Source organism: Bubalus bubalis, chromosome 2 (assembly GCF_019923935.1).
Source record: "Bubalus bubalis isolate 160015118507 breed Murrah chromosome 2, NDDB_SH_1, whole genome shotgun sequence".
NCBI classification, from domain to species: domain Eukaryota; kingdom Metazoa; phylum Chordata; class Mammalia; order Artiodactyla; family Bovidae; genus Bubalus; species Bubalus bubalis.
Window position 1 is genome coordinate 3,114,781 of NC_059158.1, and position 16,327 is coordinate 3,131,107.

Below are 16,327 nucleotides of genomic sequence, written 5' to 3' on the forward strand. Positions count from 1 at the left end.
TCATAGGTATATAATGAAGCATTTAAGGAGACATTTTTTATTGTGGAAGTACCTTAACAGACTTCCATCACGACTATCTATGCGTATGTGTGTATATATATGAGTAATATATAGATATGTATTTGTGATGTATGTATTTAAGCTGTGTAAACAAATGTGATAACTTCTAAAAATACCTAATTTTAAATTTGTATCCAATATTATGAACTAGTTAGTGACCCCTAATAAACTCGGAAGAGAGGGGGATAAAATGGAGGAATGGCTACATTTGTGTCTATCACATCCTTAGAAGCATAATTTGAAAAATAACTCCCTACATAATTAACAATTAGAAGTATTCCCTTAATAATTAGAAATACTAACAAATAATGACATTACTAATTGAAATATCAATTCTGACAGGCCCTTACTTATTTCTCTATTAAAATGGCTTCCTGAAAGTATCACAGGAAGTTAATGAATTGCTTGTTAATTAGATGTGAACTTTTCTCCTCTAGTTTTCAAATGGAAAAAAAAATGAAGTATGACGTATTCAGATTGCTTTATACTAAATTGAACATGAATGGCTATATAAGTATAATATATGGTAACGTTATACATGAATGTGATAAGGATATTCACAGGCGCATTTGTAATTTTGGATACTGACTCACCTTTTAAGTTCGTTTTGTTCCTGAACATTCGAGAGCTGAAGCAATGTCTTGCCGGCATTTTCTAACTAGCGCAAGTGAAACTTGCCTTGAAAACACTCAAACATTGACATCCAGCCAACAAATCAGTCTGTCTTTTCTTCTCTCATTTCGTTAGCCTCTCAGCAAATACCCTGCTGTGATCAACGACATCTCCTTCTGGCTACCTCGCGAGAATTACACGGAGAACGATTTCTATGACTTAGTCCGAACAATTGGAGGAGACCTGGTGGAAAAAGTTGATCTTATAGACAAGTTTGAACATCCAAAGTAAGTAAAAAAAAAAAACGCTCTCTGGCTTACCCTTTGTTCTGTGTGACAAATAGCATGTGCAAGTATGTAATAGAGTTTTGCTGCAACATAGTATGTAAGAGACAAATGTGATCTAAATTTATAGCGAACCTTAAGCATATCAGAAAACTCTTTTATATCAGTACTTTTTGAAAGTCTTTCAAGATGCGGTTTTCATCTTTCCTGCCTTAGTAAACAAAGGATATGAAACAGAAGATTTTAAAGATCTTGGAGTTTTCCGGTGTTGTTTTGGGAAGTGATTTCTTACCCTCTCACATTCTGGGTACTGAGGAAATGGAGCCGAGAAAGCAGTTTGTCGGGAAAGCTGTTTTGTTGGTCTCTCAGTGAACGTTTATTAAGCACATACCACACGCCAAGACCCGTATTGCGCCCTAGGAGTTCCGTGTGCGTCTGGAAGTGTGCTCAAGGACTGCGGGAGGCGGTGTTCCCTGAGCGCTTGCACGCTCAGCACCGTGTCTCCATCTATGTCGGTACTCACGTGGCAGCTTGGGTGGATGTCAGGTCCTCGGCTCGCCCGTTTTTGGGGCGAGCAGGGTCTCGTAAATGTTGCTCAGTTGTCTTCTCAAGTTGAAGTTGATATAAAGAAATTTGAGGCCAGGCTTGATCTTTTTTTCTTTTCTTCCTAAAGAATTCTTTGTCTTCAAAGTTTAATAACTGTGTCAGGATCCCTCTCGGTTGTAACCTGCTCTTGCTACTGTGTGAACCCTTGTCTCTCTCTAATCAAGGTTGCTGCCTCCTGGGTCTCAGGAAAGTTTTCTTGAATTGTATCAACAAGGCTCTCTCCTGATCCTGCCCTTGGGGATCCACACATGCCCTCCAGCCCTCGTTTGTCCGACGCCTCGGGCTGCTATTTTTCCCTCTGATGTTTGAAAAACTTCTCTCTCCACTTGGTCTTGGGTGCTCCCCCCACTGTTACCTCCCCCACCGCCGTCTTCTGTGGCCTCTTCTTGCCCACATTCAGGTATTCTGTCCCACACCCACCTTTTCTAAGTTCTTCAAGCTCATATTTCAGTTCTCCCTGTTTTCTTCCTGTCTCTTCCCGGAGTCATTTCTGCTTTGTGATTTTTCCTTCTTAAATAAATTGCTTCATTTGATTTTTAAAATTCACTGCAAAATACTTGGCCAGAAATTTCATGTGACCCAATGGCAGCATTTTTCTCTGACTTCCCGTCAGTAAGTTTTTCTGCCATTTCCCTTTTTCTTCCTTCCCTGTATTTTAGTTGGTGCATCAGTGGTGTGCATGTGATTGCTTCTTGTCCCTCATATTTGAATGTGTTGGATTTTTGGAACCCGCTCTTTGCACGAGGTTGAGGGCTGAGCTGGGGGGGCTCCCTTTGACATCTTGTGAGTGACACGCCCCCCAGTCCCAATTAATGCAAGTCAGCACCCTTTGGTGGAGACCTTCAGCTTCTGTAAAAACACCTCTGGGTTGTTAGGCTGCTTTGTCGTCAGGACACAGTAGTCCCTCATGGTGACTCTTCAGGACAAACGGATCTATTTAGGGTGCGCCTGAGTCAGGGCTGAAGGCTACTCAGACCAACGCAGGTCTGAGGCCGGAGACCCTCGGCATCTCAGCGCCTCCCACAGTTAAACACACAGTCGCTCTCCGCCCCGCCGCCTCAGCCCAAGGCTCTTCCAGCCTGTCCTCTCTCTGATACCAGCACCAGTTCTGGGGGGAGGCAGGCTCAGTGAGTGAACCGTCACCCCACATGCCGGGTGGAGCCCTGCGCGCCAGGCCACTTCCTGGGGTCTGAGCAGGCTGTGGACCAGCCGCTGCTGGTTCAAGAACCTATCATTGGTTTAGTTAGGGGGCCGCCCTAAACCGACCGGCCCCCCCTTCCAAGCAAGAGCATCCTCAGCAGAGGGGCTCACTGCACGGTTTCGGAACCTGCACGGGGACGCTGCCGTCCTCCTCCCGGTCCTCCACCTGCGGGACTCCCAGCTTGCCCCTGGCCGCTGGCTCAGTCGTGTCCTAGTCTTCACCTGCCGGCCCCCTGACGCAGGCTCCGCGGGGCCCAGGGCCCCATGCCTCCCTCCGCCTGCTCTCAGTGTTCTCAGGGGTGGGAGGAGGCTCACGGCCTCATGGCTGGTGGGTGCCTATCCACCCTCCCTCCCTCCCTCGAGGGGCTTTTACTCCATGACCGGAGGTGGTTTATGACGTTGGAAGCCGAGGCCGTGTGGTCTGGCGGAAAGAGCTGGGACTCGGGCGCCCTGATTCCCGCCTCTCTGCGCCCTAATCCCTGGTCCTGGGCCGCCAGGCCGCAGGCTCCTCCTCTGCCCACTTGAGAGCTCGGATACCGTCTTACAGCGGTTGCCGCAAACACAAGATTAGTCCGTCTGTGTGACATGCTTTGAAAACCGCCGCGTTCTAAAATAATTGCTAGGTGGTCGAGTATCAACCAGTAACTTCCACAGTCAACCCATCTTGTTTCCTAAGACAGAGGACAACCTCAGTAGAGCTAGTCCGCTTGGGTTTGGCGGTCGGTCCAGATGGTGAAGCCGATTCTAGAGAGAAAACAATGCGAGTTCACACAGCATGTCGCTCTGAAATGGAGCCTCGTCCTCTAGCAACTTGAGGAGTAAATTTTCTATCACAAAGAAAAAAAACACACAAATACTCCGTCCAGCGGCATGGATGCTGGCAGGCCGGGCTCCGTTGTCCACAGGCTGGTCTCCGGGCTGTATGCCAAGGTGATGCTGCGCACAGTGCCAGCAGGGGGGCTGACCTCTCTGGTCATCTTTCTAGAGACGGAGCCGAGTAAGCGCAGTTACCGGAACTTAAAGATGGGCCGGCAGTGAGAAGCCCGCTCCAGCTAATCTTGGAGAGCGCATCAGAAGACGCGTCCCCTTGAAATAGCACGCAGTGCCAAGGAGACGGCCTTGGAACTCCGCTGGCTACTTGCCCTTCCCTCGTTTTTATCGCAAGCCTGGTGGCATGAGTATAAGAACGTCTATTGTTGTGGTTCAGACAGCCTGGAACACAGTTCAAAGAAAATTATTTTTAGCCTGGTATTTCTTTTCCCCGATCCCTTCTCTCCCCTCCGTCCCCAAGCCTTCTTTTTAAAGCAGCCAGGGAGGGGTGTGTTCTGTCGCCATCAGAGAGCACCTCGTTGGCCCCCAGCGGGAGACACTATAGAACACAGTTAGTTCAGTCCCCGAACCCCCCTCTTCCGACGCGCCCCCCAGGACCTCGCCGTTTGCAGAAGGATTCTTGGGGGTCCCCTGCAGGCTGACCTGACCCCAGAGGAGCAGACGTGCACAGAGCAGGGAGGGACCCGAGTGCCTCCTGGACGCCGGGGAGGCGGGGCCAGCGGCGTCCCATCCCCAGCCGCCTGCCACACCACCCCACGCCCTTGTGGAAACTAACCAGGAAGCCCCTCTCTCCTTCGGAACTTGCCGTTGGCACTTTTCAGGGAGTTCTCCAGCAGTGTCTGTGCTTGGCACCTTGTGCGCCTTTTTGTAAGCGTGGGGACTGAGCGCCCTCTTTCCAAGATGCAGGAAAGGGTGCCTCACACCCCTTTGTGGTGCCTTGTCTCACCCCCACAGTAGCGATCAGAGGGACGCCAGTTAAGACATGCTCCCCAGGCAGTGTGTGTGGGGACAGGAGGTCTCTGTCTTGCTCGCAGGGGTGGAATGAGGAGCAGAACTCCCCTCTCCCCTGTCATGGGGGACAGTTACGAGAAAGGCTTTCCATCGCTGGGTCTTTAAAGTTGTTATCTCAGTTCACAAGGTCACTTCTTTCCACTGGCTGCCACCCAGATGAATGCCCAGGGCCCGCGGTGGGAGTCGGCCCTCCCCCGCCCCCCACCGCCAGTCCCCTTGTCTGTCACCTCACTTTCCACACCCCATGGAGACTCGGCCTGTGTGCCACGGTCCTCAGAGTTGGTGATGTTGTCCTGGTGACCACGAGGCGCATGAATCCAAATGCTGCCTCAGAATTGTACAGAGCATCACCACGCCCTTACCCTCACTACAGAGTTGGGAACTGAGTCTCTAAGAATGGGTCTGTATTTGTAAGGAAGTCTCCGCGATACACTGGTGAGACCTTTTTGAGTCAACTTCAGATTTCTGAGCAGCAGAGATGCCCTGCAGACCTGGGCCTCACCTGGCTGGCCTCCTGAAAAACCATCAAGCCTCTTGTGCCCCCAGCGCCTCTGGGCTCCAATGTCACCCTGGGCTGGGCCGAGACCTGCCGGCTGGGGCGGTTCCAGGCAGCTGACTCCAGTGTCTCCTGGCGACTTGTTTTCCTTAACTTGGTCAATCTGAGGCTCCAGCAGCAGTCAAGAGGATGCACCAAAAAAGGCAGGGGGCAGCCACCCCCGGGAGGAAGGGCCCCTCCATGGGGAAGGACCGGTGATGGGCACAGGTGGGCCCAGTGGTCCCGCCATTTGGGCATCTGCCTTTGGGGTGTTGATAGCGGGCCTGGCAGTCAGGAGCAGGTGGAGGCGTGCAGCAGGGCAGACCAGCGGTCACAGAGGATCTGGGCTTTGGGACAGCCATCCAGGCAAGTGTGGAGGGGAGCCCAGCTCAGGCTGGCCTGAGGGAGCACGGAGGCCGCTCCTGGGGTGGGAGCCCCGGATGTTGGGGCAGAATCCTTGCAGGACAGTCTGCGTGTTCTGCTGAGCACTATTGGCCCAGGGCTTCTGCGGGTCCGCCTCTCAGAAGTGGAGTCTGGTTCTGAGTCCAGAGCGGGGCAGAATCTGAGATGCGAGGTGTAGGGGGACACGGGGAATGGGGGAGTTAGAAAACCCAGTGGAAACAGCCGGTCTTTGTGGGAGTTTCTGTCTCTGTTTCGCTTCATTTTAGTAGTCCATAGCGTCGCTGTGATCATTTGTTCAGGTGTAGTTTGGAGTCTGAGAGGGTGTTATCATCGAAAGAATTTGATCAGGGTCTAGTGAGGAGAGAGCAAGGTAGAATGTCCTGAGAGTCCCGTGAAGGAGACAAGGACTCCCCAGGGCAGTGCGGTGCAGGTGAGGGGTCCCCATCACAGAGCCTCTTGTGACTCAGACGCTGGGGATGCAAGCGAAGGGGCTTCCGTCCCACCGTCCCCAGGGTCTCCACCCTCCTGCTCACACACGTCTGTCTCCAGCAGAGCCCCCTCGGGGTGTTCTGGAAGCCCCAGAGGGTGTCTTGTGCAAACCAGCACACTCCACTGAATGTGGCATGGCTGCCATCGCGTCCCGCGGCGCCGGCCAGCACACCGTCGGCTGTGGAGCCCCGTGGGGCCCTGCGTGTCCCGCCTGCGCACAGCTGGCCCGCCCCACGGCCAGCACACCGTCGGCTGTGGAGCCCGTGGGGCCCTGCGTGTCCCGCCTGCGCACAGCTGGCCCGCCCCATGGGCGTCGCCATGCTGCCACCTCTGTCTGAGCCCAGTCTCCCCACCGGCCGTGCAGAGCCTCGCCCAGGCCCTGCCTGGTCTTTTCCCTGCCGGTTACACAGCAAACAAGGGCTGGGGATTCCGGGTCGGTCCTAAGTTTCGTTTACACAGACGTCTTTTCCATGCGTGCACAATTCAGGGATGAGGACAAAATCCACAGAATGCCAGTCATCTTCCAGAACTGTTTTATAGGATGTCTCATGTGTAATATTTCTCAGAGGAGAAAGAACACTTCACAGAAGTGCTTGGAGTCTGTGTTTGAGAGATGTGGCCACTGTTCTTAGCCCTCACTGCTCCCGAAAGGAAGTGGCAATAGTAAGATGAGGAAGGACCCTAACCTTGGAAGTTAGGCAGGTGAAGTATCTATACCGGACATGACAGTTGTGGTCTAGGTGTGCACAGAGGTTTACCGGAATCATCTCTTACCTTGTGCTATGCGTATTCACTGTCATGTCTGACTCTCTGTGACCCCGTGAACTGTACCAGGCTCCTCCGTCCATGGGATTCTCCAGGCATGAATCCTGGAGTAGGTTGCTAGGCCCTCCTCCAAGGGATCTTCCCAACCCAGGGATCGAGCCCAGGTCTCCCACATTGCAGGCGGATTCTCTACCATCGAGCCACCAGGGAAGTCCTTCTCTTATCCTAGTGTTCATTAAATATGGTGATTTCTCCTGGATCATCTGTCTGGTAATGCAGCCAGTGTGCAAGTTTTGAAAGTCTATGGTTATAGTAGAAGCAGCGTTTCTAGCACATTCTTCTGTTTCAGCAACTGCTCCGTCGCCGTATGTTTATACATTTTCCCACCCATGCTCTGTAAATCAGCGCCAAGCAGTAGGCCTTGAACTTTCCACTCTCTTTGGCCTTTAGAACAAAGTACTCAATTAAGAAATTTTGATGAAATTGATTCACCATAAAGAAAAAAAAAATCTCTATGTTATATTTTTTTTCAGGATATAACTGACACCTCTTTCCATGTAGACCCAAAACGCACCCAGTTGGTAACATTTTCTGCTTAAATGACCAGACGTTTACCTCTCAGTTAACAATGGTTTCTTTTCTTACAGGAGAGAAAAGTGTGGTGCGGATTGCTATATAGAAACAAGAATTAGGTCGCAATAAGTTGGGATGTGAGTAAACCACTGGTTTAAAAATAGTGTGGTTTGGACCAAATGTTCAGATAGAGAAAGGGAAGGAAAGAAAGAGGGTGGGGGGAGTTTTGTGAAGAAGGTTGGTCATATCCTGTATAAAATATATTTTGAAACTCTGAGCTCCCAGGATCAGGAAGCTGATGGGGGGGGCGGGGAGGGGGGGTTAGAAGTATGCAGATTATCCACGGTTACCTAGGAAACCCCTCTTCTGATTGGAAGAGGAGCGATCACAAGGCAGGAGAGAAATTCAAGGAGTCAGATTAGGACGGGTTCATGTGTATGTCTGTTTGCCTTAATGCGAGGAACGAGGAACGTCTATGAAGGAAGATGAGGTGAAGAGAAAAGCTCTCTGCCCAGGGAAGGTGGAGAAACTTCCCATCTCTTGAGACTGGAGCTCCCAAACCATGATGCCCTGCACCATCCTGCCCAGGGTGACAGTTGAAGCGGGCCCCGGCCTCCCTTTCCCGGAAGCCCCGGCCTTGCTTTCCCGGAAGCCCGGCCTCGCTTTCCCGGAAGCCCCGGCCTCGCTTTCCCGGAAGCCCCGACCCCCTTCCCGGAAGCCCCGGTCCCCCTTCGCGGAAGCCCCTGCGTCCCCGCACACTGTCTCGACAGGGCAGCTGCCGCAGTGGTCCAGTGGGACTCTGCCCTTGGACCCGGCCGACTGGTCCAGAGAGGAGCACTTCACAAGGCTGGGCCGATGGGCCTCTTCTCCATCTGGTTTGGGTGGAAAACTAGAGAGAGCTTGGGCTGTGCGTGGTCTTGCCAGGAACCGTCGCTGGCCATGTTTCCTGCAGTGGAGAGGGCAGAGAGGGCAGAGAGCCAGCGGAGGAAGCGGCCGAGAAGGGAGGTGGAAGGCGGATGCCTTTGGGGCGGGTCCTGGTCCACCGTGTGCAGGGCCCCGGCTGCACCGACCTTTCCCCGGTCCTTCCTCAGACCCCACAAGCCAGTGTAACTCCCGGCATGTAAGGTCCTTGGACGTGTGTTTCCATTACTGGAGACCAGATGAGTCCCAGAAGCTTTGGGCCCTGGAAGCAGGCAAGAAGGCAGAGGAAGCAGGCTGAAGCCAGCAGCCTCCTGGTCAGAGGACGTGAAGGGGCATGGAGAGGAGCTGCGGCCGCCTTGGGCACTTGGTGTTTCTGTTCAGTGCAAGTTTGAAGTGGTTCTTCTCCTCTGAGCTGGAGTGGCTAAAAATGAACGCTGTCTAGGTGCAAGGTATTCATTCCAGGGAACCTGCACTGAACACTTAGCGCAGGGGAGCCACCTCGCTGTGTGCAAGTCTCCTGGTCCAGAAATATCAGAGCCATTTTTAGAAACGAGCGCCTGTCCTCAAGCAGCTCACCGTCTGATAGCAGGTCTGTTCAGATGATGTTTGCAGTCCACGTGCCATCAAGCGTCTTGGATGAGCGGTGCACCACCGTGGTTTCAAAGATGGGCTGCATCTCCCTTTGCCTTAAATGCTCAAGCAACTTTGCAGATCGTGGTTCAGTAGAGTCTTGAAGGCAAACAGGACTTAGACATGGACGGGGCCAGGGCAGAGTGGGTGGCTTGCCCAAAGACTGAAAGACAGAGGTGGGAGAGGAGTCCAGACTGACCAGCATGCAGGGTGCACGGGGCTGGGGGAGGGACTGCTGGAGGTGGGCCCCATCACAAAGACCCTGAACTCCCTTATAAAGTTGTGGACTTTCTCATCGAGCACGTGGGGAGTCACTGAGCTGGTTCACCCGTTTGCAGTTTATGAAGGATTTTCCATCTTGCCTGTGGCGACCGTGCTGGCCAGGGGTGAGGTTGGTCATAGGAAAAAGATGTATTGGGTTGGCCAGAAAGTTCGTTTGGGCGTTCCTGTACCATCTTGTGGGAAAAATCAAATGAACTTTTTGGCCAACCCAGTAGAAGCGTTTGAGAGGAGGTAAGTCCTTGCTGAGACGCTGGGCGGGGCGAGAGCCTCGTGGGAAGAAGCTGGCTGGTGGGGGAGATATTCAGGGTCCAAATCTATGGGGAAGGTGAGCCCGTTCCAGGGAGAGAGCAGGGGGGTGGGGGAGGAAGCACAGTCCCTGGGCACGTGGGACCCGGAGGACCGAAGCCGACCAGGCCAGAGGGAGGGGAGGAGGCAGCGGCCTTTGGAGGAGGTGAGTTGATTAGTTTGCACCTCTTGGGCTGAGGGGGCACACACAGCTCAGCTGACCGGAGAGCGAGGCCAGGTTTAGCATCTACACTCGGGCGGGACTAGCACCCCAGTAAGTTCTAGAACAGGAGAGGGGGAGGAGGCGAGAGCCCCAGGGAAGACCTCGGGGGTGGGAGAGGGAGGGCGGGGTTCGGAGGGACGGCGCAGTGGTGGCGGAACCACAGGAGGAGCCGCCGCGAGGCGCCACCATGGAGTCCGGGAGGCGGCGCCAGGGTCTCCCGAGGGGCTGCGGTTCAGAAAACCTTGCAGATCATCTGGTTTCTTCACGTTTCATCCCCGTGCTTTCACTTACATTTATTCCACAAGCGTTCGTGATGAGAGGATGCGTGATGTCATGGACACACTTGAGGGTGGACGCACTACACAGAGAACCAGGGGCTGAGGGGGACGGACCACAGAGAGAACCGGGGGCTGTGCTCCGCCCCCGGCCCGCCCTTCCTAGCGCCGTCTGGCCGTTCCCTCTGAAGCCGTGCTGCCGGAAGTTCCCCTTTCCCGTTACCCCGTGTTTGTCTTCCTTCCCTGCTTGGATCGCTTTAAGGATCCAGTGAAGCCACTGGAGGACCTGCGGTAGTTAGCAACCCGCCCCCCGGCGCGAGGGGGTCCTCCGAACACAAGCCTCCTCAGATTCATTTAAAGGGGTGCAGTTAGTGTACTCAGCTCAGGAAAGGGGATGGCCTGAAAACTAGGACCTAAGCATATGAGCAGGATTTAGAATTTAAATGATACTTTGATCAACATTTCTTGAAATGGCACCGGAAGGTTGGGTCTCATGTCCTTCCGGGTGTGTCTGTGCAGCAGGGTCTGCGTGCCCCCTGTGGGGGTGGCCTCCTCCGGATGGCCGCGGGTCCACCTGGGGGATAGGGTTCTAGCAGTCAACCGCACACCTCCACTCACCTCCCAAACCCGAAACAGCCATCCCACGGTGAGTGGACAGGAGGACAGAAGTGGGAGGGACATATGGCAGGAAAAGCGGGGAAGACTCGGTTATATTTAGGATGTGATTGTTTTTGACCTAGATTCAATCAATGGATACCTATATATTGAACCTCTCCCTTTCACGATTCCTCCGGCAAGAAAACCTATTTAAATATGAATCCCAAATCATGTCATCTCATGTCTGCCGCAGGAATATAGCAGGCAGTATTAAACAGACCAAGCCCTCGAGAAGCCTAGTCTGAACAGAAGCTATTCTTGGCCTTGTTTAAGTAAAGGAGATCAATACAGATATGCAAGATGGAAAAATCCTAATAGTAGGAAACCAAAATTCAAGGTCCCTCCAACCTTCGAAGCAGAGCAAGTGTTCCTCAGGAAACAGACATGTCTTAGAGGTTTCAGTGGGGTTCCCCCAGGGGTGGTGGTAATGCATCCTTCATGCCCTACTCCTAGCATGGAGCCCCCCTTCCTGCCTGGACATCCCCCTGCAGGCCGCTCTGCTTGCCCAGTGGCTGGACCAGGTGCAGGGTAAAGTCCGACTCTGTAATGTAGGACCCACTTTACACATTGATATATTGTAATCATACTGTTACACTATTTTTAACAATACTTTTACTTACTAAATAGGTTTTCTGCTTATTGCAATACAAGGGGGATTTTTTTTTCTTTTAGCTCATGCCATAATGCAAAAATGGCAAGGCAGTTATTGTACTCATAATGGCAGATTTGTTTAATTAAAATTACATTCAGTCGTGCTTACACTCTCATAAGCAACTGTGAAAAACAGCTATTATGATCGGTTGATACGCTGCCTTGAGCGGCTAATAATTGTGGTTAGAAGGAGGTTTCGCTTCTTTATCATCAGTAAACTTGAGCGCTCACGTTTGAAAGAAGTGGTATTAATAGTTTTAAAGTTTTAGATTTGTTTATCAGTTGGGCCTTGGCATTATGTTTTTAAAATCAGCCTTTCCACCCGTCCCCCAGTAAAGAGAAGGCACCCGTTTCTGTTAAATATCACACGGGAGTGTTTGGTGGAGAAGCAGGTTTCAACAGCCCCCGCTGGATGTGAGCGGAGGGCCCTCTCGGGTGTCGTCGCCCTCCTGAGACCGCTCATGGTCCCTGGAGCTCGGTCTTCCTGCAGCGGACGCGTGATGTGGTTGTGTCGTATTCCGCCTCATTTCTTGACGTGTCCCAGGAGGAGAGGACCGTGTGTCACAGGGGCCGGCAGGCCTCACGGAGCAGCACGTGGGCCCTCACGGCTGCCCCGAGTTCAGGTTTTGGCTTTGTCACCAGTGGGACTTTAAGTTGCCCTCTCTCTCTGAGTTTGTCTTTAAAACAGAATTAACGTCAGAACCTACCTTACAAGTTCCTTTGCAGGAGCTGGCATGTACGTGTGTAGTTTTCACTGCTGCTGGTGGTGGTGGCGGAATCCTAGTGCTGGCTTTCCTTCTGGGAGAAGCGCATTGTAGCTGGAAGTAAGCACTGACTACATGCCAAGAACGGCAGAGCTTCCCGCTGGAAGGTTTGTGTGTTGTGTTACGTGTGTAGTTAGGCGCATGCTCATAAGAGACACCTAAGTTGCTTGATGAAAATGAATGACAAAGTTGCTTTCATAAGGTCTAATTGTTTTGGATTGGAAGACCAGGAAAGAAAGTTGAGGATATCATGAAAGAAAAAAATGTGTGATGGGCTTTGAGATCTGAGAAGGAATTTTTTTAACACCGCAAGAAGAAGTTGCAGTATACTTTTTTTTCTGAGCACAATAAATTGTCTAGGATATAGGCTGTGTGACGTTATTGATAGAGAAAATGGGAAGGAATGCCGGACCTTGCAGCCAGCACATCTGTTTGTAAGGCAGTATGTGATGAGATTTCCATTCTGGGGCAGGCCCAGCGTCTGTGTTCCTCAGGTGAGATTCAGGCCAGAAGTGGATCCTGTAGAGTCTTCATTCCAACGCTTTGTTTTCTGATTTGGAATTCAGCACGCAGCCGATCTGGTGAAGTCAGTGGCTGGAAGATCGTTGCTGTCAGTGTTCATGAAACAAGGGAGACTGGTCATTTTCAGGAGGTGGCACAATTCTGCCATCCTCTATTGGTGTTTTAAAATCTATTTCATGATAAAGTAGTCTCCAGAGCACATCAACTATTAGATGTCTATTTTAGACGTCTATTGTTACACCAATTTATAAAATTCCCTGTGGCGTGAACAGGCGACTCATGCAGGGGCCAGAGGGCACTGGGCACGCTGGGGCCTCCCTGGGCAGCACGTGCAGTGGTGAGGCTGCCTGCGGAGCCATGCACCTCGGGATGAAACCCCGCTTCCTCACGACATCTCTCTAGGGAGCGCGCACCATTGTTCTCACCTGCATCCTCGCCTGCCTTCTCTCTCATCTGGACAAGCCACTGGTTGTCATCTAAAAACCTGGTGTCATAAATCTACCTTGAAAGCAGCGACATAAAAGTCTAAAATTGAAAGGAGGTTCATAGAAGCACATCCAGCTCTTTTTTACGAAAGCAGAATGGTTGCGTTTTTAATTCTAACACATGTCCTCCAGCCTCGTGCGGCTGTGGGCGTGTTCCCAGGGGCCGGCGCTCCGTCTCTGTGTCTCCTGTCCTGCCGTGGGTATGTTACCCTATTGCACGCACGCTTGTGTTGTTCTCAGTCATTACTGGAATTTGCATATGAAATATTACAATGCTTGTACTCTGCATTTAGAGCACTCTTGAAGGTTTGTTCTCACCTGGGAATCCCGTCAGGTGTATTTGGAGTATCTTTGGGGATTTTCAGGAATGCAAAGTAGGTTGGTTCTTCTTGCTTAGGTAGAGTGAACTGGCTCAGAGTTCATCCAGCCATTTGCACACATGCCTGTAGGAAGCTCTGGGGTGCCTGGGACAGGCCACGTTATGTTGTAAATTGGGTATCAGACCTACCTTCCCTCTCTTCTTTACTGGACGTCTGGTTCTTTATTTGCAGATGGGTGAGTGAGAGCGGTGCCTGTGAGGGGTAGGGCCATGAGGAGGTGTGGACTTGTGGATTTCACCGACTGTCAGGCAGGGTCTCTGAGGACCAGCCTGTCCCTCACCGTGACTGCCTGGGTGGCTCCTGCACCGCTGTCTGCTGCTGCAGGCCGGGCGTCGGGCTGCAACAGGGCTCTCTGAAGCCTCACTTGGTTTCTTCCCCTTGTTCCGAGCAGACTGCCCAAGGGTCGCGTACTTTCCTCAGATAACTTGTCTCTAATCAACTCTCAAATCATCTGGTGGGTTTCTGAATAATCCTTTTTTTTTTTTTTTTAAGTCCTTCTCTATTTTACTGCTATCCACTTCACTCTTGGACTGAGTTTTTAAAGGTTATATCCCCAAGATAACGTTGAGCTTTTTCATGACTGTGTCTTTCAAGTGTGTTCTTATAATCCTACGTGGGCAATTTAATTAGGATGAAGTGTATGTGTGTGTGGGTGGGTGGGTGCGCACGCACGCGCATGCAGACACGGGCTATTGAGTACCTATTCTGTGTGAGCTACCGTTTTATATGCTGGTACCGGGGGAGGGTTCAGGCTTGGAGAGTTTAAGTCACTGGCCTGAGGTCACACAGCTGTTGGGTGGTCATGGCAGGACTTAAAGGAAACACAGCAGCTTTTGCATTGCTTCATATCTTGCAGAAAAACCAAATCAAATATGGGTGTTGGCTGTCTCTCCTCCTCCCCACCATGAAGCGTGCATGCTAAGTCAATTCAGTCATGTCCGACTGTTTGCGACCCCATGGCTGTAGCCCGCCAGGCTCTATCCATGGGATTCTCCAGGCAAGAATACTGGAATGGGTTGCCATGCCCTCCTCCAGGGGATCTTCCTGACCTAGGGATTGAACCCGGGTCTCTTGCATTGCAGCCAGATTCTTTACCGTCTGAGCCACCAGGGAAGCCCAGATTATAACACACATAAATATAAAATACATACTTTAGACACCTGTATAGGAAACTGTAAATGAAGAACAGTATAGGCTAAAGCTTGAGCTATAATTGATCCAGGATGATCCATGTATAATATGCTTCTGAATCACATGAATCCCTCATATGACTTTTTTAAAAATCACTTGTCCGTTGTTTAAGCTTTCTGATTAATTGGAATAAGGGCTAAGGATGGTTTACTCCAAGATAGAACTCTTACTCTGAACAAAGTATTTTCACTTTAAAAGCCTTTTGGAATATCTGAAGTCATTCCTTCCCCATCTAAAGCAGTCACTGAGAGTTGATTTATAATATATCCTGCCTTTGCCCCTGCGTGTAGAATCTAACCTAGCACCTCAGGAAGAACGGAAGAAGATTTTTTTAAATGTCAAAAAAAAAGAAAAAAAATAGAACTTCCTCCTTTGCATCTTCCTCCAGCTTCTGTCACCGACCTTGGATGCCTGCTCTCCAGGGCAAGATAAGAGAGTAAATTTGCACAGTTGTGAACAACTTAAAAGAAGCCAGTTCCTGAAGGCACTGGACCATGCAGGTGCTCGTCATTGAAGAGGCCAGCACAGGAAGATGGGCCCGCGGGTAAACGCATTGGGTACCCCGAGCCCCCGCGGCCCAGTCACGTCTTCAGAGGGCTCTCTGCATCCTCGCGACAGTCGCTCTCAGCAGCCTGGACAGGCGCGTTCACTCTGACCTTGCTTGGGTCTCACCCTGCAGAGCATCTCAACCTGAGCTTGACTTCCTCCCAGGGAGATGGTACTAAAGGCAACGCCGTTACGAGCTCAGAGCATAGGCTTCCGGGGAAAAGGCTTGATGAGTGGCTTTTTAGAGAAATATTTTAGACTAATGAACGAAACAAATAGCTCCACTCTAAGAAGAACTCTCAGCTCCCTTATGATCTACCTTCATGCACACACACATTTTCTTCCAGGAGTGGGGAGCAAGTGTCCGTGGGTGAGAAAAAGAACTGAAGTAATAATCCAGCTTTGATCAAAACTCTTGTGTTACAGCGTTCCCTCTGAAAATGATTTCTAATCAGTGAGCGCTTCCACAGCATGCTCAGGAGTAATTACCTTACATGTGTTTCCTCTGAGCTCTGATTAGAAGCAAGATGTGAGATCAGAGGGGCAGAAGAGGAAGGTAAGAAGGGAAAATCTCACCCAGGCGCTGAAATGCCCAGGTTGAGGGCTGTTTCATAAGCTCGTGCCCCGGATAGGGATGTCAACCTCCGTTCACCCTCGTCCCCTTGCTGATGAACACATGCCCACTCTTTGGGGCAGCGTTGACGATGTAACAATGGCCACTGAGGCAGGGCGACCGGCTGGCTCCAGTGAAAGCGTTTGTTCTGGCAGCACACAGGCGTGTGGGCTGCTAAACCCTCTTCTCACCCTGTGTCCTGGTGGTCAGGGCTCAGTTTTCAGCACAGACTGCTAGGTACAGACTCTCTAGCCCACACGGTAGTTGAACCTGGGCTTCGTTAGTCCAAGAAGGGACCCAGGGGCCCGGGAAGGGAAGTCAAAGACTGGGAATGATTCTGCCTGTGAAAGGAAGGCACAGCAAGAGGTGGCGAGGGCCAGCGGGTGGCGGGGTCACTGGGGCGGCGAGGACTACGTAGGGTCTGTGCAGGCAAGAAGAGGTCTGTGACCCCCAGCACTTGGTGGATGGGAACGAGTTCCTAGACTCTCGAGGATGTGTGACGAGGGGCTTCCCTGGGGTCCGATGTTCAAGACT

General features: G+C 51.5%; 1 protein-coding gene across 1 annotated transcript in view; it reads left to right on the forward strand.

Annotated features, from left to right (window-relative positions):
* FARS2 (phenylalanyl-tRNA synthetase 2, mitochondrial) overlaps window positions 1–16,327 on the forward strand; it is a 230,832-nt gene that overhangs the window by 198,194 nt on the left and 16,311 nt on the right. The window contains exon 8 of the mRNA XM_045162344.1: window positions 808–959. Coding sequence (XP_045018279.1) covers window positions 808–959 — 152 coding nt within the window. The remainder of the gene's footprint in view (window positions 1–807; window positions 960–16,327) is intronic.